Source organism: Mya arenaria, chromosome 13, assembly GCF_026914265.1.
Source record: "Mya arenaria isolate MELC-2E11 chromosome 13, ASM2691426v1".
NCBI lineage: Eukaryota > Metazoa > Mollusca > Bivalvia > Myida > Myidae > Mya > Mya arenaria.
The window spans coordinates 29,547,139-29,574,649 of NC_069134.1; the positions used below are offsets into that span (position 1 = coordinate 29,547,139).

General features: G+C 34.9%; 1 protein-coding gene across 32 annotated transcripts in view; it reads left to right on the top strand.

Annotated features, from left to right (window-relative positions):
• The first annotated feature begins 1,840 nt into the window (after window positions 1-1,840).
• The window catches only part of LOC128212851 (centrosome and spindle pole-associated protein 1-like), an 80,329-nt gene continuing 54,658 nt past the window's right edge, over window positions 1,841-27,511 (top strand). For 23 of the 32 annotated variants that reach the window (XM_052918220.1, XM_052918202.1, XM_052918203.1 and 20 more), the window contains exons 1-18: window positions 1,841-1,943; window positions 3,737-3,846; window positions 4,405-4,503; window positions 5,472-5,588; window positions 7,213-7,344; window positions 8,655-8,747; window positions 11,641-11,766; window positions 12,042-12,527; window positions 14,787-14,948; window positions 15,999-16,145; window positions 18,657-18,797; window positions 21,440-21,583; window positions 22,393-22,482; window positions 22,765-22,875; window positions 23,269-23,289; window positions 23,490-23,549; window positions 25,188-25,241; window positions 27,376-27,455. In XM_052918220.1, the coding sequence (XP_052774180.1) occupies window positions 3,754-3,846; window positions 4,405-4,503; window positions 5,472-5,588; window positions 7,213-7,344; window positions 8,655-8,747; window positions 11,641-11,766; window positions 12,042-12,527; window positions 14,787-14,948; window positions 15,999-16,145; window positions 18,657-18,797; window positions 21,440-21,583; window positions 22,393-22,482; window positions 22,765-22,875; window positions 23,269-23,289; window positions 23,490-23,549; window positions 25,188-25,241; window positions 27,376-27,455 (2,156 nt within the window). In that variant the 5' untranslated portion in view covers window positions 1,841-1,943; window positions 3,737-3,753. The remainder of the gene's footprint in view (window positions 1,944-3,736; window positions 3,847-4,404; window positions 4,504-5,471; window positions 5,589-7,212; window positions 7,345-8,654; window positions 8,748-11,640; window positions 11,767-12,041; window positions 12,528-14,786; window positions 14,949-15,998; window positions 16,146-18,656; window positions 18,798-21,439; window positions 21,584-22,392; window positions 22,483-22,764; window positions 22,876-23,268; window positions 23,290-23,489; window positions 23,550-25,187; window positions 25,242-27,375; window positions 27,456-27,511) is intronic. The other 9 variants (XM_052918201.1, XM_052918216.1, XM_052918225.1 and 6 more) reach the window with 9 other exon arrangements.

Sequence of the window (27,511 nt, forward strand, 5' to 3'; positions counted from 1 at the left end):
CACCACATACGCAAATACAATATAACCACAAACAACACTCCCCCGCATCGAAATATCTTTACGGATAAATGATGGGATATTCGCCTTAGTAATGCCGGTCAGTGAAACACGAGTTAACTGGAACACGAGTCTATTAAGGATTTAAACTTCTGTTTGACCATAACCTCACACTTGTTCCAACATTAATCAATAATGAAAATTAAAAATATATTCCTCACCACAGCCAGCATCAACGTGAAAACAATTGAGAAGTAAAACATTAGAACTGACTATGTAGTTTCAAGTACATTGTACTTAACGACGGGAAACAACCTCACCCGCAAAAGACTAAATCAAACCAAAGCAACAATGCTATGTCTTACAAGGTACGATCAAATCATTCAAAGAGAGCCATTTAACACTGGCCGCCTTAGCAAGGTATTATTAAAATATATTTATTTATAGTCCTTCGCCGTGGAGATTACACAGCAGGAGGGGCAATAAAACCAATATCGCAAAGTTGAATACACAGGAATTTTACCGTTCGTGGGCATCGATGTTCTTCTAATTTTGAAAAAAAAATGTTCAAAAGGTCCAAAATGCTCACATATTTAAATTCATTTTTCCGAGGAGTGCATTTGAAAGAGAAACAATCTGCATTGTTATCCGCAATTCATTTATGGTAGACCGGAAACGACTGTCTATTAGTTATATCCTTTGTGAGGCGATTTAATAAAAACTGAGAATATATTTTAGAAAGAATATTTATTAACGTTATTCCTTCATAGTAATTAAGAGCCTTTAAATATTGGAACGATACTCACTTCCCCCCAAAACAAGAGGAGAGTCTCCCTTTGAAACAACCTACATGTATTATAACGTGTAAACAAAAAATGTCCGATGAAAGGAAAAACGTGCTTATATATTTCAGCGACGAGTTTATCAAATCCAATTCTTTCATTATTATTTTAAAAACAGAGAATTTGACCTGTAATGTAATTTCTGCATCAAGATAATCATCGAAGATTTCGGCTGTAACGTTCGGGTCCTTATTTTCAGTAGTATTCAGCGGGGTACACGTAATAAGAGTGAGTGTAGGGCGGTTTTAGTGAGGTTATGGCGAAATAATTTATGGGGAAATAACATTTTTACTATTTATACCATTACCAGGTGATAATATGGGCAAAATTTAGGTGATTCCTACATATTCGCCGCCATCTTCGAAATAAGAATCAAACTTAAATCAACCCCCACTTGAACCGCCTATAAGATTCACTTTACATTATTTCAGTTTGTCATGCCGCCTAATTGAGGTAATATAATTGTACTTGTATTTAGGTAAATGAAGAATAACAACTAAAACTGTCAGCTTGCAAATATGTTTTCAAATGAACCTCAAAATACATGCCAAACATCACACTTTTGTGTTTATACCCGCCAGGATTACCCCCGAACCCCTATCAAACCTATTCAGTGTGAGCTGGGTTCTGTCTAACACTGAATAACATCAGATGTTATGTATGCTTATCAAAGGATAATAGTTAAAGATACTCAAGTGTATTAATTACTATCAGGTATAGCGCATGGTTAACGTTATTAGTGTCTAGTGTATATAAGAAACCCCGGTGCTCTTCAATGTTAATTGTGCCTGCAGCTTATTTTGTCCCAATATATGCATTTGATTATTTTTATCTGTGTATAAGCATTATAAAGCCGGGATTTTACAGCCATTGTCTGACGTTCTTTGATAATAGAACTCCACAGTTTAATAATCTGTCAGGGGAGATCACAAATGCAAAGAATGATGAACAAACTTCGCAAAATATTAGTGATGAGTAGCCTCAGTTGAGAGTGCACATGCGCAAGCTTGACTTCCGCTATCAAGTTGCTACTCGAAAAAGCATGTAAACAACTCAATTTTCTTCATTATTTTCACAGTCATGCGGATTATTTGAATTAAAGAGGTATAAAAATTGTTGTCAATTGTACACCAGATACATATATTCAATGACTGTCATGTCAAATTTAGTAAAATATCACCGTAACCATCACAAAACGTTCAATGAAATTCTGAAAAAAAAATCATGGCAACATTTCTTTATTATTGTAAATAAATAAACCAGTCATAGCTGATGAAAATAAGGCAACTTTTTAAGCCGTCTCGAAGAATTAATTATTATTTATATTAGTTTTAGTGCAGCATAGGTAATAGTTAATTCTTTTTGATATTTTGACAACATCATTCAAACAGAACCGACAACATTCTAACGGACAGCTGACGTGGGTCCTAGCCTTTGACCATGACCCACATGTATGTCTGATCTCACAGCTTGACCATAAGAGTGTAACAGGCTAAACAATAACTTGGATCAGTGTCATCTTGACCATAAGACCAAGATAATTGTGGTTGATGGTGCCATCTCTGAGCCGGAGCTGGTCATAAGAGACACTCCACAAGGTTATGTCCTTGGCCCCATCTTGTTCATTTTTTCTCTAAAGGAGTTAAAAATCTTGGAAAGTAGAGTGAGATGTCTTGTCATCCTTAAAACATCTCTGGATTTACCCACTAGATAAGGTTTAAGCTTCCTTCAACATAAACTCTGAATGTATTATGAAGCCGTCAAAAACAATGTCTTCATTTTCCTTGTCCAACCACCACCATGACTGTTTGTACCATATGGAACATTACAACAAGACCCAGACCCACAGAGTAGAGATGGCGAGAGTATGCTTGGGCCTTCAGTCCTCAAAGAGGTTGACATGACATGAAGATGACCTTATTGTCTTTTTAAGGTCAATGTCATATTCATATGACCTTCGACACAAATAGCTTGTCCGATTTATATGTGGAGTATGCTTGGGCCGATGTTATTGAAGCCTGGTAGAGATTTTGGTCATGATCTGCAGAATACCCCTACTAATTTGGGGGACAGCAGGTCAATAGGTCACAGTGAGCTTGAATAGAAAAGCATTGTCTGATCAATACAAAGAGAACGCTAAGACCTGGTTTGCTCAAACTTGGTTAGGACTTTAGTCATGACCTTAACATGTCTATTGTAGACTCCTGTACATTTTTAGATCAACAGATCAAAGGTCATGAGATTGACAACAGTCACATTCATCTTACAAAACAGGTGCATGTGTTTAAAAAAACAAACAAATGTTTTGTTTTAATGGTGCAAGAAATCGCAATCCTCATATTATTAAAAACATACTGGATATCACTTAAATTGACCTTTAAGCAGCTGTCTATACATCTTTGTAACTTGCCTTGCCCATTTTTTAACTTTATATTATCCATTTAACTAATTCACTGCTAACAGGAGGATGCTTACATGGTTAATGGGAAACCACAATTCATCAACTCCTATAACAATATTTAGAACTGGTCAATTACTATACATACTTTCCTCAAACATGGAAGAGGTGTTGGTCATACATGTAACCTTAATTTCCCCACAGACATTTAATGCCAAATGACTAATTGGCTGCCATAAAGGGGGCATAAGTGCAGTGGTCAACACTAACTTTAAATAGTGAACTTGAAATCATTTGTGCCTTCCCCATCAAAGTTATACATTTTTCCTTTCAATTTGTACCAAATTGTTGACATAAAAATGTATATATCACTGGAGTCCTGACAGTAAACATGACATGTAAGTTCTTGAGACCCTCTGTTCATGTAATCAGAACCTCTCTTAATTTTATCTGATTAAAACATGTATAAATAATGGTGTTCTATATTTTGTTTTCACAGCCTTTTTTGTACTGACCATGGGGACATTGGTCGAGACAGACATCGATCAATTTATACGAGCGAACAAGCACAAACTTGAGGAAGAAAAAGCTGAACTTAATCATTATCCTGTGAGTAAAAAATTAAAACTAGTACTAGTTGAAGTAATTTGATGGGATGGGATTTGTGCGCATATTTCCGTGGATATAATGGCTCCATGTCCAGCTTATTCTGTTGATTTTGAATCCCAAGAGGTCCACTTTTGGCTCCAATGAAACTACCTCATTTATTATACTTATTACCAGATTTTTCTAGCAAAATCTCTCAAATGTAACTAAAGCAGAGCATAAAGGTATAACTGCACCAGGAGTATTCAGCATTGCCCGTGACAGTGCTTTGGTCAAAATTAGCAGAAGTCTGCAAGTCCGAAGCAAGAGGGCGCTATAAGAATATCTTGGCCCTGGTGGGGTTTGTTATATGTTTAATCATGCTTGTGGGCTACAACATCATTTTTACAGAAACATTGAAGCATTTGATATTCTGGCTAGTTCAAGAAAGTCTCAATTTTGATGGATGGACAGTTTATCAAATATCACAGTCAGATGTATTCGGTAATTGATTTTATAAACATTTGAAGATAACTAAATGTACTCTGATATTTGCCATTATTTTTTCTGTTATTTGTCCAGGACCAGCGACACGTCGATCGGGGTGGTCAGAATGTCTCCCCTGGGGGCAGACGACAGTGGGACAAAAATCAGGGACGCCCTCCAAGGCCTGCGGAGGAGGTATTCTCTCAAAAGTCTGAAGCAGTAGCTAATGTAATGTAGAACTGTTTTGGATGGGTATAAATTTGTAACTGGAAGATTTCATAGGTGCCTTTATAGTATAGTAATAATTGTCCTTAGACCTGGCACCAGATATACAAATATGTTTATATCTTAGAAGATATCAAATAATTATTTGCTGAATCTTTGCATAGTGAAAAAATCAAATTCAAATATGAACACAAATATCCAGTAGTTGAAATAAGCATAAGCCAGCAAGCCCTGTTCTGTTGAAATGTTACCCAGGCTTGACACACTCTGCATTTTAATTAGCAAGGCTTGTTGAACTTTTTGATGCTACATGTAAGCAGTGCAAGAATTTGGGCTTTTTAATCCCAAACTCTAATTTGATGACTGTTTTCCTGTAAAGACTGTTCAAAGGTGTTTGACAAGTAAGAAATGCAAGTTGACCAAGGTTTTACACTACTTAGCGATGCAAACAAATATCAAATATTTGATCAAAATCTGTATTTTATTGTTTTACGTATTACCTAGGGTTTTTCTGAAAAAAATGGAATTTCTTGAGGTAATTTAATTTATCTGAAGCGGATACTGATCACGACAAAAAAGTGTTACAAGGCCCTGGCTGGAACTATAGCAAATAATAATAGTTTACAACAACTTCCTAAAGATTGATTTTGCTAATTGAATATTGGATCGTATGAAACACCGAATATTCATATATAAATTTTGTCATTCATTTGCATCCCTAAATTATAGGCCTCAAGAGTGGCTGTTGAAATTAAATCCATTTATGATCAGACAAATATTCATATTTGTTATAGACAAATTGAACTGTTGGTGGCAAATGTTGGATGGAGTATGTACCTTTGATGTACAGGAATAAAAAGTTCCTTTATTTTTCAACACTCATTATAATGAACATTTAATATTTACACCTTGAAAAAATACCATGGGTTATATTTCAGCCGCGCCCAGCTCCGCAGCAGGAGACAGGCTTGGCCTTTGGCAATGACAACCAGGCGAAGAGGAAACAGCAGCTGAATGCCGAGCGCCAAAAGGAATACAATGAGATGTTGGCTAAGGTGGGATTTCATTGTTATTAGTTATTTATCTGGCAGGGTCACCCTCGCACAAAAGCTCATTCACTGCATGTAGAAATACTGGACTCTTTAAAGCTTGTTTGGTTTTGAAAGAAAAAAATAAGATATTGCCCTTGTCATTTTGCAACAACTTGAACCTTGTTCATAACTAATAACAGTGATCGAAATTAGTGTTTTGGATAAACAAGCCCAAATTCATATACTACCCTTGGCATAACATTTTTGAACAATCCCTGCTGTATATAACTCAGAATTTGAGCAAGCCCAGAAAACATTTTACCAGTGCAGGGCTTGCAGGCTTGTGCTAATTTCGACCACAGTAATAACTATTCAAAATACTGCACTCCACGCGCTGGCCCGTGATTTCCTTTGTCGACGTCACTCGGTTTATGACACTCGCTAAAGTGGTACGACATGCCAATTAGTGCATATATCCATGTCAATTATCGATTTAATTGGAAATTAAGGTCATAAAAGAAGATGTACCCTGATCCTAAATACAGATAGATGAAGCCATTGAATGCCAATTAAGAATTTTGCAAACTGTTAAAACACCGAGAAGGTCCGTACATTTGAGTAAACAATCCCTAAAGATAGCTGATGTTTACAAATTCAATTACTTTTGAATATCATCTCATTTCAGTATTTATTCACACGTTTTTGTTTAAATTCTATATATATTGAACGCTTTGTTTTGTACATTGTCACATTGGGTGCTCAGTAACCTCTAATGTAATCGATTAATTATTTCATTAAAGAAATAAAATCGAGAACTGACACTCATCACTCACATCTTGTAAACCTGGAGATTTCCATGAACAGCACATGTTAAGGCACGTGCTTCTGTCATTTGGTTCATAAAAACACATTAAAATGATTTGGTTTATTATTTGTTAAACGCTAATATAATATATTAACAAAACAATGATAGTAAGATATACAGTTAGACGGATATTTACGATGTATACTGCGGCCTATGAAACTAATAAACTAGAGTATGTACATAACATGGCAATTGAAAAAGGGAATAAAGGGTCAATATTTTTCGTGGGATCTTGAATTCGTGGATCACCACCCCACGAAAACCACGAACATTAATGCCCCACGAACATTAATGATTTCACAGTTACTATTGCATTTTGTCATTTGATTATTTTTTGCCTATGCATTAGCACCTTTATTTGTTTCTCAATGCTTGACCAGGTGTGTTTCAGATAGATTTTACTGCCATTTCTTAAGGATTTCTGCTTTGGTTTTAATTGACAATGGCAATGGTGGCAATGTTGGTTGATTGGTTAACAAGTGCCTCTAACTGGTCGTAATGAAAGATATAGCATGTGAACGTTAAGTCTCTGAAACAGCGCCGATTGGTAATTTTGGTTGTACTACCATAAAACCTTCATTGTTGAAAAAAACCTTTTCAGCGGCACCTGTGAAGCTTTAATTTTACTTTATTTGCCAATTTGCTCACTTGTTCTTGTTTTATGTAGGATTAGATAGTTTTCAGCTTTTACGCATATTCTATCTTACATTCTACATATGTAAGAAAAATGAGTTCTTCTTACACATGTTTGACACAAGATATAAACCGCTTTGTAAACGTCAGGGTGGAAAAAAGCAACTCAGGAGACCTCGCACCCCTTCCAACGAGGGTTTACCTCTCGGTCAATATGACAATAAACGGAAAGCCCTCGAGAAGGAACGAAACGATGAAATGAGACAAGCTATGGCTTCTAAGGTTCGAAGGCACTGTTTGCTTTTTAGAAATAGTTTTCACTGTTTCTTATTTTGCCGTTTATTTTGCACCATATGCTTTGCAGAGTTATTTTATGCTTTTTTATTTTTAAGCTTTTTTCAAGTGACATGTTTTACTGTTGATTACTTGAATGATGTTTTTTGTTATAATCTGTTGATGAAATATTTAATATATGCTTTAACTGTGTTGATGTTATAACAGTAGATATGGTATGAATCCTATATATATATTAAGCAATCTGCACGCACACAGGCAAAAAATGACCTGGTTTTTGCAGACTGCATCACATCTAGATATTAAATGCCCATAATGCAAAACATTTATAATATGCTTATCATTATGTGTACAGATTTTCTTTGCAGAAATATTAGATTTTGTTTGTCTTCTTTCATTTATCATATATCTTCTATAGAGGGTTTTCCCTTCACATAATGCTGAATCACCCTAAAACTCTGTTTCATTAAATGTATTCTCCATTTTCATTGTTAATTCATTTATCAGGTCACACAGTCTTTCGGTAGGTCATTTTACAAAACAAAGTTTTCTTAAGGTTATGTTTTGGCAGTTTCCAATCAATAGTTTCCAATCCAATGGCTTAGACCAAGAGGTCTCAAACTTGGAAGGCAGTTTGGAAACCACTAGTAGTTAATGTTGAACCCTATAGATTTTAAGGTCAATTGGTCAAAGGTCAAGGGTGACCATGAGCTGAAAATCTGTTTCCTATTAATAAATGAAGCATGCTTAAGCCCAAATACCTCAAACTTGGTAGGCATGTTGGTATTGACCTTGCCCCAATTTCTCGAAACTTCTTAAGCTTAACAGGCTTAAGCCGCTTATTTCAATTAGTCAAAATACATACTGAAAATGGATTTTGGTATATGAAAAATGGTTCATTCTGATAATCGTACAGATTATTCCTTCATAATATCTAAACGTTCTTGTAGAAGTAAATATAACACATTTTATAGAACAACAAAAATAGTGAGATTAGCTTAATCCTGATATAAAGGACTTAAGAAGTTTTGAGAAATTGGGGCCAGCAGATGAACCCTAGAGATTTTAAAATCAGTTGGGAATTTTGATAAATATTTTTTTCTGTTTTTTTCTGTTGAATCACATATGACATAATAAACATGTGTATTATAGTGTGTACAACATTATTTGACATTCAATTTACTGTTTTCATGTTTTCTGTCCATGTGTTACATAAAAATATTCCGTGACCTTTTTTTGTTTCTTTCATCTGCAAACGTTAAACAATGGGATTAATGTTGTGTTATTGTTTGTCTCAGTCTAAGCCAGGGGCTAAGGTGTTTGATTACACCGAAGTGGAAAAGGAACACATGGCAGAAAAACGGAGAGAGTACAATGAATACCTACTCAAGGTACTCACTAACGGCCTGCACAAGTATAATATTGTTTGGCTAGATTATATAAAGATGTATATATTCATTTATGTGCTGTAGTCCAGTGTATCACTGTTTCCCTGTATTGACTGTTTTTACTGAGTATATAGGTCCTCAAATGTATACAGTGCTCCAGCTTGGTCTAAATAGCAGGGTGGTGCATCCTGTTGCCCTTTTCTAGCAGTCTTCTGCCTTTTAGCTACACCCTGATGTGCATTTGTGACTGACAGAGACAATTTTCAGTAACAAGTATAAAAATAATGATATACATAACTTTGACAGTAGAGTAAAGATAACAGCTGGGGTATCATAACAAACTATTGGTATCAAAAGTAGTTACAACACATACAGAATAATAATAATTAAGCATTGACCTTTGCAAGTGCCCCATTAAGGCTCATTCAATGCACATCAAAAGTGCCATTTCTGTACTACCACCCTGCCTTTTCAAATTCTGTCTGGAGAACTGGTCTGTGATGAATGTTTTGCAATAGTTGGCAACTCTCATGGAAAAAAAAATTGTTTCTGTTTGTGAGACGAGCAGTTAGTATAAAATTTCAATTCATTGTGTTTGTGTCATGTTTTTTTCATGGGTTTATATTAACTGCAATGAAACTTCATTAATGAAAAAACTTTCCCTGAAAGCTCACTGGTGGAAAACCTTGGGTGTGTAAATTGCTTGAGCATGACAATATATGCAACCATAATTTAACATGGGGCATCACATACATGTACATTCCCTAGGCTTAAATTTTGCTGCCATGCAGATCACGCCATTTTAGATTCAGGTCGTTGCATAGAAAATCTGCATCTTAATAAACCAATAAAAAGCATGTGGACTTTTAGGAGGGGGGGGGGGGGGCTTATATTTTGCTATTTGTTAACTTGTTTTATTTTTAACCAGAAAGTGTTTGTTTCCTTTCATTGCCTAGGTAAATATGACTCGTATTTGGCATTCAAAATTCAAACAGCTCTTTGCCTTCACATCTCACCCCGGTTATATATTTTAGATTTCGAGTAATTGACATTATTAAAGGATATAAATTATGCGAGTACTGGTAGCTTTTTCTGTTGGCTTTTTTGCTGTATAGGGGTGACTGAGAAACTCACATGGTAATAGGACTGGTTTAAACCTGGAATGTTGTCTCTTTACACATATTAGACTAGATGACTTAAAGAGACTATTCTGAAGGGTATGGCACCCAGAGAACCTTAAATTTCAAACGTTCAAGTTGTTGTCTCTTTAAACACAGCAGATTTGATGACTTAAAGAGTCTCTTATAAAGGGTGTGGCACCCAGAGAACCTTAAATCTCTTAACTTTCTTGTACATCATCTATCTATAGGGGAAACAGTGGTAGCTTTTTTCTGTTTTTGCTTTAAAACTATCCATACAGATTGCAGCAATGACACTGACAATGAAAATTAGGAATGCTTTTTTTAAAAGCAGATATTCAAATTCCTCTAAATGTCTAGTTATGATTGGGATTATCAAGAAAAGTTTTTGATGTGTTCACTTAGCCTCCATTGTATTTAGCTCATCTGCTATTCAATGAAAAAAGAATCTAGGCAGTGTGTTAGCCTTGGTCTTGTTGTTTCTCAACCTTAACCTTGCCCATTACTCAAAAATTGTTACAAGTTATTCAAATGAAATTTGGGATGCTTGTTGCCATAGACGATAAGCTTTAGTACAGCAAGGCCCATAACTCTGGGATTAATATTTATTGAATTATTTGCTTTGTTAGATTAGGAAAAAGATTAGCGTCAGAGTTTTCTTTTGTGGCTCTCTTGTTTTTTTACAGAGAATTTTTCCAAAATATCTTAAACATAATTTGCATGGCTTTCATCTTGCTAGTAATCAGCTGTTCTTGCTTGCCATATAATATGTATGTATATGTATGTATGCATCTGAACATGTATTTGTTCTTATAGTTTTGTGTGAGAATATCAATTTCGTGCAAAGATTTACTGGGGCCATCTTGTAAAAGAGCGTATGAAAGTTTTGCTTCTAATTAACTCTGCCTAATCTTAAGTTTCAAAATTGAAAGTTTCAAAATTGAAATAACAACATCACAAAATACTATGCGGAGAAGGCCAACTTACGATAAGTATGTTAATAAGACAGCCCTGATAAATGCATAAATAAAACATATACTTGGAGTTCTTGCATAACAGTGATGACTATGGCTTATTACTGTGAGAATATTTTATGTTATTGGTTACTTTTTTAACAATCACATAAATAGATGATTTGAATGTTCATATTCCATCATGTGTATCTATTTTATGGTAGAAAAAAAATCTTGTATTAGAATCATAATATTTAGTACAAAATGCAGGAAAATTTCATTCTTCTCACCGTAAGCAATATTGTTTGTTCTTTTTGGCTGTTACTATGATTATCATACTTTTAATATTTTGCAAAAATATTTTTATATTGCTTGTAATATGTTGTTGTTTGATGAATTTTTATTATCTTGTAAAGAACATGCATGTGTAAGTTTCTCATTTATATCATGGTAATAATTATTTAATAAGTTTGTAAGTGCTTAAAATCTATATAAGTCATTCCTGCTTGGTTCGATATTCGTGAGAGTCGAAGTATTTTGGCCAGTCCCTTGGATATCAAGCTTAAAGGTTTCGACTGTATTTAGTACATAGATTCTCAGAATAGTGTAAATAATTAATTATGCAATATTTTTTTTTCATTTAGAACATGTAAGAGGGTATTTGGGGCTTACAACCTCATTAAGTCTTGTGGAAACTTGTATCTTGTTAGTAAACCTTGTAAACCCATGATAAGATTTTAAAATTTATTAAATATGTTGAGGGGGCATTGTCCACTAACTGTGACATGTCTTGTTGGTGTTTAGAAACAGGGTCAGCACTCTAGGCACATAATTACACCTGAACGAGGCATGTTTGTGGGGGCCGACCAAACGGATAGAGACAAACAGGCTCGTGAGAAAATGCTCGCGTATAAACAAGAGTTGGAACAGGTAACATTCCTGTAAAAACAGAGACTGTGCTAATATACATGTAGTCTCTAACACAGAATAATTTTGTTTGTGAAAAACACTTTATGCATGTTTTGAATTTGACCATTATGATGCAATGTTATGTAATTCTGTTGGGAATTGCTTTGCTAACAATTTACTAGTAAGACTTTAAAATGTGATATGCTATGATTAATACCATTAAATTCGGCATTAATATTGTACATAATCATGTCAAATATGGCGTATTGAGGAAATGTTGTCATGCATTTTTGCAGCAACAACAACAACAGTTGTTGTATAAAGCCAGGCAATTGGCACACATTCCAGACCAGAGTTCAAGAACCAATCAGATCATAAAGCAGTCTGGTCCGCCACCAAGGTCACTTCAAGGTCAAGGTTATACAGGGGATGAGAGAGTCAAGGACATGCCAAAAGACAGCACCAGGAGAATTGAGGCAGAACATGGTGGGCAGTCCAAAAGACCTCCCATTTTTGCAGAAAATGGCCCAAATTACAATCATGACGATGGTGAAAGGGTATTTTATAAAAGAGAGGAACAGAGGGGTAGAGAGAGGGAGAGAGATGAAAGGGTAGGTCACAGAGAGAGGGATGGAGAGAATTATCAGAGGCACAATGAGAGGAGACACTTCCCACCGCAAGAAGTCATGAGGTCAAGGTCACTGTCGCCACCACTGAGGGATAGAGGTAGAAGGTCACCACAGGGTGAAAGGTCACAGAGATATCTGGAGGATCTTGAGAAGGTACATGACATGTGTAGCCTGGATGTTACATAGGCTACAGTGTACTCGTATAGCATGTATCGGTAGTCTGGATGTACCCTCTGCTTAAGATATGCTACATTGTATTCAGCACGTTTCTGCTATATGTGTGTTGAGAAACCATTATCTGTCACAGTGTAGCCATGTATAGCATGTAGCCCGGATGTACACAGAGCTTGAGTTTTGAATTTTAGACGTATATACGAGTGTATATTTATATAGCATGTGCCTGCTTTAATGGAATACAAATGTCATAAACAATAATTATATGCTACAGTGTAGCCATTTGTAGCATACAGCATGGAGTTGACATTTGTGTTGTGACAGATGTATGCTTTGTAGCTTGGTCAAATAACCTAGATGAAAGCTAGTGTCAAGTTTGACATTCACTATCATAGAGTAAATTTCACATATCACTGTCACCAAGTCAATGTTAAACAGCTAGTGTTGTTGTCATATCTTTGTTCATCATCACCAGCTTTATATATGTATATGGATATTAGTTCACTATGTTTTGACTTTGGCTTGTCACTGATGGATATGTATATTAGTATATTGATTATATATGGTGCTATATTTTTGTGCTGTTGTGCTATATTTTGTGTTTTGTATATTGTGGAGCTAGTAATTTTGGTGCTATTTGTATATGTATATTCTACATAGGAGAATCCTAGTTTTACTAACTTCCTTCAAACATTTGCTATCTCAATGGTTTACACTGTTCTATTATACCTATGTGATTTTATCTCTTTATCTCTGCTTGTTGACTATCTCTTGAGTATCTCTTGACTTCTGACAACAGAGGAGTACAGTTAATACAGTTCTCTGTAAGTCTATGCCCTTACTACTTCTACTGACTATCCCTCTGTTTGTTACTGACTACTGACTACCACCAGGGCTCGTAGAGAAGTCCTCTAGTCAAATCTCAAACAGTAGTTCTTCTGACTACCCTTTTGAAATGTTACTTACTTAATACCAACAAACCTAATAAAGTCTATGCTCAATCTTTGCTCAATAAGTATTATTACTAACTGTCCCTCTTAGTTACTGACTACTGACTACCTCCAGGGGTAGTAAAGGAACTGATAAATACAGAAGAATCCGTATGAGGTCATTAGCCAACTGACTACAACATTTATATGCATATCGCTCTCTGCTACACTTTGTAATTTTCTGACTACTGACTACCCCCAGGGCTAGTATAGGTACTCAGAAGAGAAGAAGAAACAGGCAAGAGCAAGCAAGCCATGCTAAGCTTGTTTGTCAATTTCTAATTTATATTTTCAGTGGATATAATACAATACCTCAATTCTATGATTGTCTCTTCTCTCACAACTTTAAATATGTTACTTACTGACTACTGACTACCCCCAGGACTGGTATAGGTACTCAGAGGAGCAGGATGACCGAGCTAAAATGCAGCGTAACAAACAGGTTGAGGCCAAGCAAATGTACACAGAACAAATGACCCAGGTGGCGCTTTAGTTCAAACCCAAACATGGATGCTTAATTTTGTTCTGCACTATTTTCATGTCTACCCTATAAGTTCACCATCTTCCCTTAAATAGACAACATCTTCCTGTAATGATCATCATATTCCCTTATTGAACACCGACATTGATGACTTATCCATTCAAAATAAAACCATGTTCAACTTGCAACACATGTTTTAACTTACTAATCTTATAACTGCTTTTGATATGTTTCTAATACCAATAATTTCACATCAGATTTGCTGTGTTTTATGCATTAACAATGCTTACATATTGACATAATTATTGTAAATTTATTGTTGCATGACAGTTGTTGTTCATGTGCTAGATGTTTGATGCATTTCAATAAGTGAAATGTGGCCTTTTAACTGTATACATTTCCATGGAAGTGCCATTTTGTGCTGTCACAAGAATAGCAGACACCACAAAATAAATGTTAGAGCAATTTCAAAATGCAAATAAGAAGTACAACAGTTCTTTTATAATACTAACATACTAGATGTTATTTTCAGAATGTAAAACAAAAGAGAGAAGTTACCAGTCACATTCCTTATATATATTTGCAAAAATGCATTAAAAAATGACTAAACAAAGGTTTAAATCATCCTCTTAGTCTTTACCATGTATAATCAAATCTGTAATATGCTTTTAACTTTTCTTCTGTAATTATCTATTGACTTGTTCTCAGAGTGCTGTACAAAATCCACAATATACAATACATAAACATTCTGTGTTTCGTGTATTTTAGCGTCAACAGGTGCTTCAGGAGGAATACCGTCGGCAGTTGGCCGAGGAGCAGAGACTGTCAGCAGCGCAACAAGAGACAGGGCTGCCTCTTGGTGTTGACGGGGCCCGCGCTAAATTGGAGGAAGAGAGGAAACGAGAATACAACCAGTACCTTGCTGCAAAGGTGGGTATTCAGTGCTGGGTTAAATCGACAAAAGTACCATATACATTTGTTTCTGTGTTTTGCATTTTAACAAGGGTTTCCAGCCATGTTTTATTGTTAATGACAGAAAGTAGTAAAGTAGGTGTTTATAAAAACCTGTCTGTGTTTAGAATAGGAACAGACATGACTCTCAATGTATGTCCAAGGATGATTAACATTGTAACAAGGGAAGCTTAGAGAAAAATATGTGTGAACACAGACATTACTTGTGTTATTATAAGATCGCATGCTCTTGTATATAACTTTGTGTTATATAGTAACACAGTGTAGTTCCGTGCATGAAAACACCAAATTGTGTCACTAGCTTTTGTTCTTGCCTTATAGTAGTTAAAAATGGACCGTTTCTATTAAGAATCTTCATAGTAAAGGGAAATTATCTTTGTGTCATGTTTTAGTTTTATCTAAATTGAAAAAAGCACTTTAAAAGAAATTGTTCTCATCTGCAATGTTCCTACAGATTGAAGATTTGTAAAGTTACAATAAAGATCTTTTATCAGAATGGGCCCCATGAGTTTTTGTGTAATGAAATTGACACTAGTGATATAATAAAGCTCCAAATAAGGTTTTGGTTCAAAAGGTATTTTACCCCTAGATTTTTTTTCTCAAAAAGTATTTAATGCCTAAAATATACATTCAGAAAGTATAAATTAAACTGCAAAGAGTATTTGCCAATCAAAACATTTCAACTATAAATATCCAAGGTAATGATCTTTTCTAAGGGAGATGATAAACTGGTTTCAAAAGTAAAACAAACTCAAATGCAGTTACCTCCCTTAGGAATTTAACAGAATCATCTCCAAATCATTGCATGATTCTTCAAAATCTAATCAATTAATACCTTACTCGCCTATATAAATGCTAATCAATTAGGATGTCTGACTTTTTCCAATGTGTTTTGATATGAAATGTTCAAACTCTAGCGTGTTTTCCATCATTTTTAATCCATATTTACACAGTTAATCACCCTATCTTGAGCTCTGTCCTAGCATGCGTGCATTTGTATGTAATCAGAATGCCGGTCCCCAAGGTCTGCGAATTAAAGAGCCTACCCCAGAACATCTACGTCTGGGGCTGCCTCTCGACCAGCAACGCTACAACTGGAAAAAACACCAACTGGAGACTGAGCGGCAGCGCGAGTATAATGAGTTCATTCAGAAGGTAGTGGCTCCAACACGTGCAGAACTCTCCATCTTTATGCTGCGCTTTCAGCTTTTTGGCTTTCCAATTTTGCAGGACAGGCATACATTCCTCCATCCTGTACCAGTAGCTGTTACTAATTCCATCCTCGTAGCTGATGAATGATAATATCAAGGAATTTTTTTTCAATAATATTAGACTTGTATAGTTAAGATAATATAAATGCCCTCCTTTCAGCTCTAACACATTACAGTCACTGATTTGTTTTATGCAGCTTTTAAACTCTCAATCATAAAGGCAAATTTGTTAAGCCTTAGCCAACCCATATTTGAGGGACGGGTAGGTACAAAGGTTTTGTGGGGGTTTTTTTCACCCTTTATTCTGTCATAAAAAAAAAATTGAAACAAGTTGTCCACAGGTTATTTTTTTGCTAGTTGACTCATTAAAATGATTTAATTGGTTACTATATATCATTGTGTATAGGACGCTATCATGTAAAGGACACTATCATGTAAAGGAAGCAGGCAAAAAAGTATGAGCAAAATGAAGAGAAAAATCACTAATAGCATAAAGTTATCATTGGATAAATATTGACCAATCATTAAACATTTTGGATATCTTTTACAAAACCAAAAATGTAACTGGTTTTATATAATGGGCTGCGGGTCGCGGGTATTTTTTTTGAATTGGTTGGGTAAGGTCAAACAAATTTTCATTAACTGTGGCATTACCGTGAAATATTTTGCTGTGCTGCACATGCATCTGTCTTTCAACAAGAACAGCCACTGGCTGTTTTTACACAGTCAAACATTAGCCCAATCCTTATTTCAATCCCATGCAATGTACAATAATGTTTCTTATTTAAATTGACCTTGCATTTTAGTTTTCTACTTATTTTATTTTGTTTTTGTTTTCTCTTAATCACTCTATTAAATCACCATTAATTATCCAGTGCCATAATTAAAACCTGTATTAAATACCTTAACTTCTTAAAGAGTTAATGCACTTATTCATTTGAATCTAACTCTTTCTGCACCCTGTAGAATGAGGCTCAGTCCCGCCCACAGTCCTATCCAGGGAGACGACCAGTGTCCAAGGTAGCTGGAGTGATCTCCCTTGTATAAACAGGATTGGTCTCACTTGATAACTGTATAGCATGAGTGCCCATAACCCTTTTATTCACCCCATTATTGCACATTTTCTTGTACATTGTTAATAGTTTTATCACAATTTTGACAAAACCTTAATCAAGTAATCAATTAAAAATAACTGATAACATTTATCATGAAACTGAGTAAAAATGTGATGCATTGAAGTAGCTTAGCTAATGAGTGTTTGTACTAATGTTTAGCTCATATATTGTTCGCTGAAAAGAAATTGTATTGTGATAGAAGCGGTGTCTTTATCTGCGTTAGCATTGATGTTCCAAAATTTTAACCTCACATGGTGATCAAACGTAGAAACTAATCAAGATATTCAATTGAAACTTGGTATACAAATGTACATGTTGACAGAGACAATACCCTCATGTACATAAAGGGGTATAACTCTCGCTTTAATGGATTTTAAGTTTATATGTCCCTTGGTAAACTGAAAAACAATATGATAAGATGAGGATTGGCTTTTTTTCTCCAAGACAGTCTTGTTTTATCTTAGAGCCATAAAGCCAAGGGAGAGAACTGTGAATAAAGTGAATTTCACATATTGTTAACCAGGATATAGAGAGTTATTTAGTCTGGGAAAAAATACTTGGGTTAAAGGTTGTTCTGCATCTTGTTAAGCTTATTGCTATGATATCAATAATGCTGATAATAAACTATTAAAACAAGGAACAAACTTTCTATATTCTGTTGATCCTGCCCATGTTGTACATTTCCCATCCAGATTTTGTACCTGTTGTTTACATTGTTTTACCTATTGTGTTTTTGCAGTATATCCACTGTTATAAACTTGATTCCTAACAGGGGTTTTATAACAGATTTGTTTGAGTTGTGTCAACTGAACTTTCTGCATTATGACCAAATAAGTACAAGTTATTCCATGCTTACTGTTTGGCAATCAACACTGATGATTTAAAACAAATAAAAACTTGTATAATCATAAAACATGAAAATGTAACATGTTATATCTTTCAGACGTAATTTGTTTTTATATTCCTTTTTCAACTGTACCCTTAAATGTAATTTATTTGTATCATTTAATTGTTTCCAGGATGTTTATGTTTATTTATACTCCACAAAAATGTGTTATGGATTTGTTCTTTGTCTTTAAGAGTACAAACAATGTCTTGATTTAAGTCAAAAAAATAATTAACTTGAAGCAAACAATTTCTTAATTGGTGCCTTACTACTAATGAACATGCTATTTGTAGGTTTCTTGAACCATTGAAATAATTTATTTATTAACTGACCTCTCCCTAAATTTTGAAAATTTCTTCCTATTTCTTTTAGGGAGACATCACATCTCCCTGAATTCTGAGGTAAGGCTGATCCCTGGTTATGCTAATTTGTCCATCTTTCTCCCATATTACAGCATCCAGCCACAGACCGATCTCGTGCCTCAGAAGTTTTGGAGGGAAAAGGTGCTACACTCAATGTCGGGGAATATGATGACAATCGCCGACGACATCTCGAGGAAGAAAGACATCAAGAATATGTGCAACAACAGCAACAGGTAACCAAGATTAAAGCTTGCCAGTTGTGAACCTGTTTTTTTTTAAAAAGTCTAGATCAACTTTTTGTAAAGTTTTAAAGTTGGTGAAAACTAGAAAGATATTCCTGATATTCAAATGAAACTTGGTATACAGTCAATTTTCACATGTGTCACAATACTGATGCATAAAAACTTTGTGCAGACATTTGGCTTCAAGAATTGTATATTATTGCCCTTTTTTCTGAAAAACCACAGACTAGCATTAACCCTCACTCCTTAGTGCTGTTGTTTTCTATTGCTTTCTATTTTTAGCCGGATTTTTCATCGAAAAATTACGGGTTAAAAAATGGCGAAAACCGGGCGGGCAGGCGTTAACAATTTTGCGTTAAAGTTTTCATTTTATGTAATAAAATCAAGAGTTTTTATCCAATGGTAATCAAACTTCATACAATGGTAGAGCATAGTGAGAGGAAGTGCAGTGTAATATAACCATAACTCTATTCTTGCTTATTACTGAGTTATTGCCCCTTGTTACTTTTTTTTTGTCCGGAGTATACCTTGAAAAGTACTGGATGGAATTCATTGGAACTTCATACAATTGTAAAGCACAGTGAGAGGAAGTGCAGTGTTCAATAACCATAACTCTATTCTTGCTTATTACTGAGTTATTGCCCTTGTTATTTTTTTTTGTCCGGAGTATAACTAGAAAAGTACTGGATGGAATTCATTGGAACTTCATACAATGGTAAAGCACAGTGAGAGGAAGTGCAGTGTTCAAGAACCATAACTCTACCTAAACTAATTACTGAGTTATTGCCCTTTATTGTTTTTTTTTGCTGTCAATTTTTTTCCGGACATTTACTTGCAAACTACTAAATGGAATTTATTAAAACTTCATACAATGGTAAAGCGCAATGAGAGGAGGTGAAGTGCACAAGAATCATAACTCTATTTCAGCTTATTACAGAGTTACTGCCCTTTGTTACTTTTTTCTTGTCCGGAGCATAACTTAAAAACTATTGGATGGGATTTAATAAAACTTCATACAGTGATAGATCATAATGAGGGGGAGTGCAGTGTACAGGAACCACAATTCTATTTCAGCTTATTACATGGTTAGTGCCCTTTGTTACTTTTTCTTGTCCGGAGCATAACTTGAAAACTATGAGATGGAATTTAATAAAACTTCATACGGTGATAGATCATAATGAGAGGAAGTGAGAGCACAAGAACCATAACTCTATTTCAGCTTATTACAGAGTTACTGCCCTTTGTTACTTTTTTTCTTGTCCAGAGCATGACTTAAAACAATTGGATGGAATTTAATAAAACTTCATACAGTGATAGATCATAATGAGAAGAAGTGTAATGTACAGGAACCGCAATTCTTTTTCAGCCAATTACAGAGTTACTGCCCTTTGTTTCTTTTTTCTCATCCGGAGCATGACTTGAAAACAATTGGATGGAATTTAATAAAACTTCATACAGTGATAGATCATAATGAGAAGAAGTGTAATGTACAGGAACCCCAATTCTTTTTCAGCCAATTACAGAGTTATTGCCCTTTGTTACCTTTTTCTTGTCCAGAGCATAACTTAAAACAATTGGATGGGATTTAATACAACTTCATACAGTGATAGATCATAATGAGAGAGAGTGCAGTGTAAAGGAACCGCAATTCTTATTCAGCCAATTACAGAGTTAGTGCCCTTTGTTTCTTTTTCTTGTCTGGAGCATAACTTGAAAACTATTGGATGGAAATTAATAAAACTTCATACAGTGATAGATCATAATGAGAGGTAGTGTTATGTACAGGAACCGCAATTTTTTTCAGCCAATTACAGAGTAATTGCCCTTTGTTACCTTTTTCTTGTCCGGAGCATAACTTGAAAACTATTGGATGGAATTTAATGAAACTTCATACAGTGATAGATCATAATGAGAGCGAGTGCAGTGTTCAGGAACCACAAATCTATTTCAGCTAATTACAGAGTTACTGCCCTTTGTTTCTTTTTTCTTGTCTGGAGCATAACTTAAAAACTATTGGATGGAATTTAATAAAATTTCATACAGTGATAGATCATAATGAGAGGAAGTGTAATGTACAGGAACTGCAATTCTTTTTTAGCCAATTACAGAATCTTTATGAAACTTGCTCAGAATATTTGTCTACTAGTTGTCTTAAACATTTGTGAATATGGGTCACCTCAGATTAAAAACTAGGTCACTGGGTCAAATCTTAGGAAATATTTTTTTCCTGAAACTTTTACATTTTATTTTTCTCCAGGATATCTTAGTCACATTAAAGTTTAAAAGATTTTCAAGAAACTATTAAAAAAAAAATTCTCCAGGATATCATAGTCATATTAAAGTATAATAAAATTTAAGCATAAATTACAGTTTTTTCCTGCAGGATATTGAATTTATTTTTTTTCAATTTTCATGGCATTTAGTTACTTTACATACATACACAGTATAAATATGGGTCTTTTTCATTAAAAATACTAGGTCACTAGCTCCAATCCTCGGTTTGAAAAATTGCATCATCAAATAAAAATCCGGCTTTAATGCGGCGTTGCCGCATTGGCGTCTTGTTACTAGTCATTAAATAGATGATGTCAAATTGGGTCTGATTATCATGTTTCTTGATGTACTTATTTTAGAAACAGCTGTCAGACCGAAGTAGAGGTTTGCCCCCCAAGCCAGCCACCCCGAACCACTTTTTCAACAACATGGGCCAGCATGACCGACAGGCACAAGTACTTCAGGAAGAACGCAAGAAGGAATATAACCAGAAATTGCGTGAGGTATGCTGGTAGAAGAGATTACATTAAAGGCAAATATCCCTGAGGACAAGCTTGTGGAGTATATGTATTTCACCCATCACTTATACAAACATCTCAGGCCTTTGTAACTGATTTATCCAGAGTGATTTTTATTTATCAATGGACAATGCTTGTTGCCAATGACTGTCAAACAATTTTATTGACAAATGAATTGTATCAGGGCCTCATGATAATGCTGCAATTGTGATCATGGAACTTGTGCACCTTACAGTGAAATCTATGTATACACTGTCTTAATGGCATTTAGAAGGAAAACCAATCTCTGGGAAATTGGTCTTTAAAGCTGCACTTTTGCAGATTGACCATTTTGACAACTTTATATTTTTATGAGCCTGATTTTGTGTAAATGTCTGAAAACTAGTTATATTAGACTGCTGATAAAAGATTAGATTGCGTTTTGATATTTATGCGTATGGCTGAAAGCGTTACAAAAGTTAGTTTCCTAACTAACTCAGAAATAATCTATTGTGAGTTATCTCATATGACGGAATTGAAAGCATTGATTCCAAAGTTGGCTGATTCTGAGACAAACAATAAAAAAAGTTGTTAAATCGGTAATTTTGAGAGAGTGCAGCTTTAAGAGGGGTTTGAAGTAATGTGATGGAGGATGGCAGAATGGAAGGAAATTTGTAGGATTAGTATTATTGTATTCTAGTTATTTGTAGATTATTGAAACAATTTTTTTGCATCTCTGTGTTTTAAAAGCAAGAACACTAACCCTAGATAGGAAAGTTAAAATACCACGTAAAAGTGATGTTTTGCTTCCCCAGGGAGAATTACGGACAGGTGCACGGCGAGCAGGAGCCCAACCTGACTCATTTGCTGCAGGGCTACAAATCTCTGGAAAGGACTCTGCAGAGGTAGTTCAAAGGGCCAATGACATCAAAGCTTATAAATAACAAGACCAATCACATGGAAACTTGTAATAATTTCATTGGCTTTTAAAATTTGGATTAGATGGCTGTTAGTGAAATATGTGTAACACATATGAAATTTATATAGAATAACATTTTGAAACAGGTTTTAACTTTTTATTGGAAAGACTTCTCAAACACTTTACATAAAATACCAAATATGTTACATGTACAATAATTAAATTATCACAAAATTAATATTTCACAATTCTTTATTTCTCCTCTAAGATTCGGAAGATAAAGGCACGAAATGAGGAGTATAATGAGTATATGAGGGAAAAAACAGAGCGAGATCGTCACAGATTCGATGACAAGAAACCAGCAACCCAAGCATCAGGGGTAAGCTTACAGTTATTGACACATGATGAGATGTATATCTCATTTAATGGATAATAGGAAATAATGTTCACAAAGATGAAGTTGATATCATGAGTTTGTACAGTAAACTGTTTTATTTATAAGTATGCTTTTAGTAATAATCTTCTTCAAAACTCCTTTTCACATATCATCTGTAATAGTTTTATTTATTGCACCTGAAAATACACTGCACATAAAATTACATATGGGTAACTACTGATTATTATATGCTTTCCGATGGATAGAGATTTATCTGTGAAATAAAAATGATATTTTCACTGTTTCAACCATTTAAATGATGTCACATCCTGTTAAAGGCAAATGTTTGTTTTTACATCAATGTCACATTTAAATATTCCCCATTTAAATTTACAGAGAAGACCATCACCGCCAAGGGTAAGTTTTTCTAGCAATACATAGTAAACCATTAAAGCCTTTTATTTTAAAGACCGGTAGTTTCGAAAATGCTTTAGGGTTTTCAACTCCATCCTCTTATTTTTCATGAAACAAAACCCTTGGTTTTATATTAAATATTTTGTAACTATATTGTTATAATTTAGCCTGTGCCATTATCATTTGATTCTTTGATATTTTAGGGCAATAACCCAAAGGAATTTGCAACACTGCCAGGGTTACACTACACTGATTCTGCTGAGGTGGGTGATGCATCGTTATTCTCTGATAATTGTATAAAGGTTATGTGCAATATTGCATGTCCAATATGCATGTATCAGTACCTCGGGTGGTAATCAATATGCAACTTCAGTCAATCTTATGGTCACACATAACTCACATCATTTACTGTATAGGTCCATTATTTGTATCATGCAATCCGATTAGCTACATCGTTCATAGATCTAATTCAGACCGATATTGAAAGCCACCCCTGGTCCTTAAGTTAACAGAAAGTTTAAGTAATGCAAAAATGCCTTATTTATAGTCAGGAATGTGATTTGTCTGTTGATGCCAATGGCTTCTGGTTTCAGCCCTTCAGCTGCATGATCTACACATCCCTGTATACTATGCAAAGAAATGAATGCATGCCTATGTAACATTACACTAGCACTGCAAGCATTTTCATCAATATACTCTAGATTTGCAGCCCAAGACCACTTTGCCTACCGAAAATATGTGGAAAAGTGTTACTTGTTAAAACTTGCCTCTCAATTTTTTAGCAATTAACTTGCTAAATGAGCATGGAAAAAGCAGATGATATTTACACATATTAACTGCATTATTTAAGATCATGTAGCAGGCCAAGGCCACTTTGTGTACCGTATTTTCTCGACTATAAGGCGATTCGCTTATAAGACGGCCCCCTAACTTTGCCCATGAAATCTGGTGCTTTTTGTTTCGACTCGCTTATAAGACGGGGTCAATTTTTAAGCAAATCTAAAATGCTAAAATTCTTCCTAATGTGTAAAAATGTTCAAGCTCAACGGACAATTATCGACTTTCGCGGTAACTGTTTTTGTTTTCCTCAAAGAAAATGGCAGTCAACTGTGAGCTCTCTATTTGGAGGTAGGTTAAAAATGAGTACATAAGTTTGCAGGACAGGTCGTTACTTATCGGAATTGTAATAATTAATCAATAACAACATATGTTTGTTTTAGTTTTTTTTTTATTGAAGACACCAATGAAGTTCTTCGGCAAAATAAATGGCTTTAATAACATAACTGCGAAAAGCCGCGGCATAAATAGGTGTTTGTTTAGCAATAATGCTTCAGGCAATATTGTCCCTTGATTGGCGACGAACATAAAGGATTCATATTCGCATTGTCATTTGTTTGCTTAATCAAATTGACAGTTAGGTACCTACATCATATTAAGATTCCAATTTATTGATTTGATATATCTGTCAAACTAATTATACTGACACGCGCCATGAGAAAAAATGCAGATATAACGGTACACTGTGTGACGTCAGAGCACGCGCGGTGAAGATATTTCGTGTTGTTGTTTACTTAATTGCCCCATACTTGTATCAGCAGACGATATACTGGATAGACGAATACCCTATGTAAAATTTTACTGATTTTGACTTGAATCTTTTTTTAATATTTTATCGACTCGCTTATAAGACGGGTCCCCTACTTTGGGGGTAAAAATCGGGACCCAATTTCCCCGTCTTATAGTCGAGAAAATACGGTACTGAATAAATGTTGAAAAAATATTTCTGCTTTAAACTGACATTAAGATTTTTCTAGTTGATTTGTTAAATTACCATGGAAAAAGTTGATTATACTTCTGAACTACATAACTGCATTATTTGAGACCATGTAGAACATTTACAGAAAAGGAAAATGGCTGACAGAAATAGAGAGTACAATGACTTCTTGAAACAAAAAGTGAGTTTATTCACTGTGTGTCTTTGGTTTTTGCCGTCCTCAGTAAGCACACTGATCATTTTATACTTTTGCTCTTTATAAACCTTCCATACTAAAACCAACTAAATCATCTTTGTGTGTGGTTTGAAATCTTTTCTTCTCTCTAATTTTGGTGTTCAAACTTATTTGTGGGCTAATGATAGTTGAGGATTTGTTCTGTTTTCTGTAGCTTAGTTTCATGTAGATCAATTCCAGCCATGGAGCATGGAGTCAGACATTTATTTTTGTAGAAAGCTGTAAACAGTTTTCTGCATATTGCTGTGCTAGTTGCGCATGCATAAACCACTTTTATTTTTTTAGAACTCGAAAGTTTACAACATTTTTCTGTAGATCTCTGTGCTGTTTGCTCATGCGCAAACTGCCTTGCTTCAACTGGCTCCATTTTCTGTAGATTGCCAAATTTGAAAATAACATACAATTGTCAATTTATCAGTTGTTGACCCTGTAGATGAATAAAACTCTATAGGTAGCGCCCTCTTTATTCTAGCTCAACTTATTTTATAATTCCTTGTAATTATACGATTAAATGACATACAAGATAAGTTTATCAATCTAAAAGACTTATCACATCTGACACTTGTCATCATAGAGGATTTTATTTTATGAGTATAAGCTTGTATGTGTTTTTGGAAGAAAAAAATGGCGTATTTTAATAGCCTTCATGCTGAAGTCAGTGTCATTGCATTATAATCCACAATTTTACTCTAAGAGTTTAGGAAAATTGTTTGTTAGCAAGCCTTATATGACGACTCGTGTCTGATCCTCTATATAGAGTGGTTTTTCTATTCTAAGCCCTACTGTACTCCTTATAATAATCATCCATGATTATACAGTCGAACCTCATTAGGCTCGGAACTCCCTTTGGCTCAAATTTTCAGAGGCTCCAGGTATTTTTGCCGGTTCGTGGGTTCGAGCCAAACAAAGTTCGACTGTATGTAATAATTTTGAAAGAACCATTTCGTATATTTACAGGATGGCTCTTATACGAAATATTTCTTACATAAATTGACCAAGTTTTTGTCCAGCTTCAAAACAGATTATCTTGAACATGGAATATTTTGTGTTATTTTTTTTAACAGCAAAGACATTTAGATGAATTCTACCGTTATTACTGGTAGAAAATTGGCCTCTTCAATCTCATTGTTAAATCTTTATCCATGTTAAACTCTGTACATGTTTTGTTTATTTTTCATCAATATAAAACGCCTCTACTTTAATTTGATTGTTTTACCTGCAGTGACAGACTGACTGAGGCGTTATACCATAATGTTTAGTGATAAAAGTTTAAAAAAACATTGTTTGTTTGTGTGATTTTATATATTATTCATGTTTCATATACCAAATTTATGAAAAGTAAAAGTTAAAAAAACAACAACCTTCAAACCATTTTTCTTTTGGCACTTCATAGTTTACATTCAAGTAAAGGCTGATAAAAATATGTTTGTAGGCGATTAAAAGCTAAGAGTTTGGAAAAACAAATTATGTAATACTTCCAGTTAAACTGTCCCTGCAGAAGATATATCACTGCTGCCTCTATTCTAGGCTGACATGAAAAGATTTGTTTCACAACTTTCCTATTATAAATAGGCAAAGTAAGTTGGGATCACTAAACTGGAAAAAACCCTAATTTTAGTTTAATTACTCTGACAGTTCCTTTGAAAAGCATAAAAAGAAAGTTAAAAGCAATGAATGTCTGGCAAACATTGAAACTGATGGTTACAATTTGTTGGATCAAGTGGACAAACAGGGGTTCACACGCATTTCGTCAGGGAGGCAAACATTGAAACTGGTCACATAACAATCAGGGGTTTACACGCATTTCGCCAGGGAGGCAAACATTGAAACTGATCACTTGACAATCAGGAGTTCACACGCATTTCCCCAGAGAGGCAAACATTGAACCTGATCACATGACAGTCAGGGGTTCACACGCATTTCGCCAGGGAGGCAACATTGAAAGTGATCACATGACTGTCATGGGTTTACACGCATTTCGCCAGGGAGGCAAACATTTGAAACTGGTCACATGACAAATAGGGGTTCACACGCATTTCGCCAGGGAGGCAAACATTGAAATGTATATATATGTTTCCAGGATCAAAGGAAAAGAAGATTTTCAACACCGACTTATGAGGAGATTCTAGATCAGAAACGCCGGGAGGAGGAACTTGCAAGGTATAGGGTGGGGCAGTTATTATATGATACAACTATCTTGTTTGCCTTAACCTTTG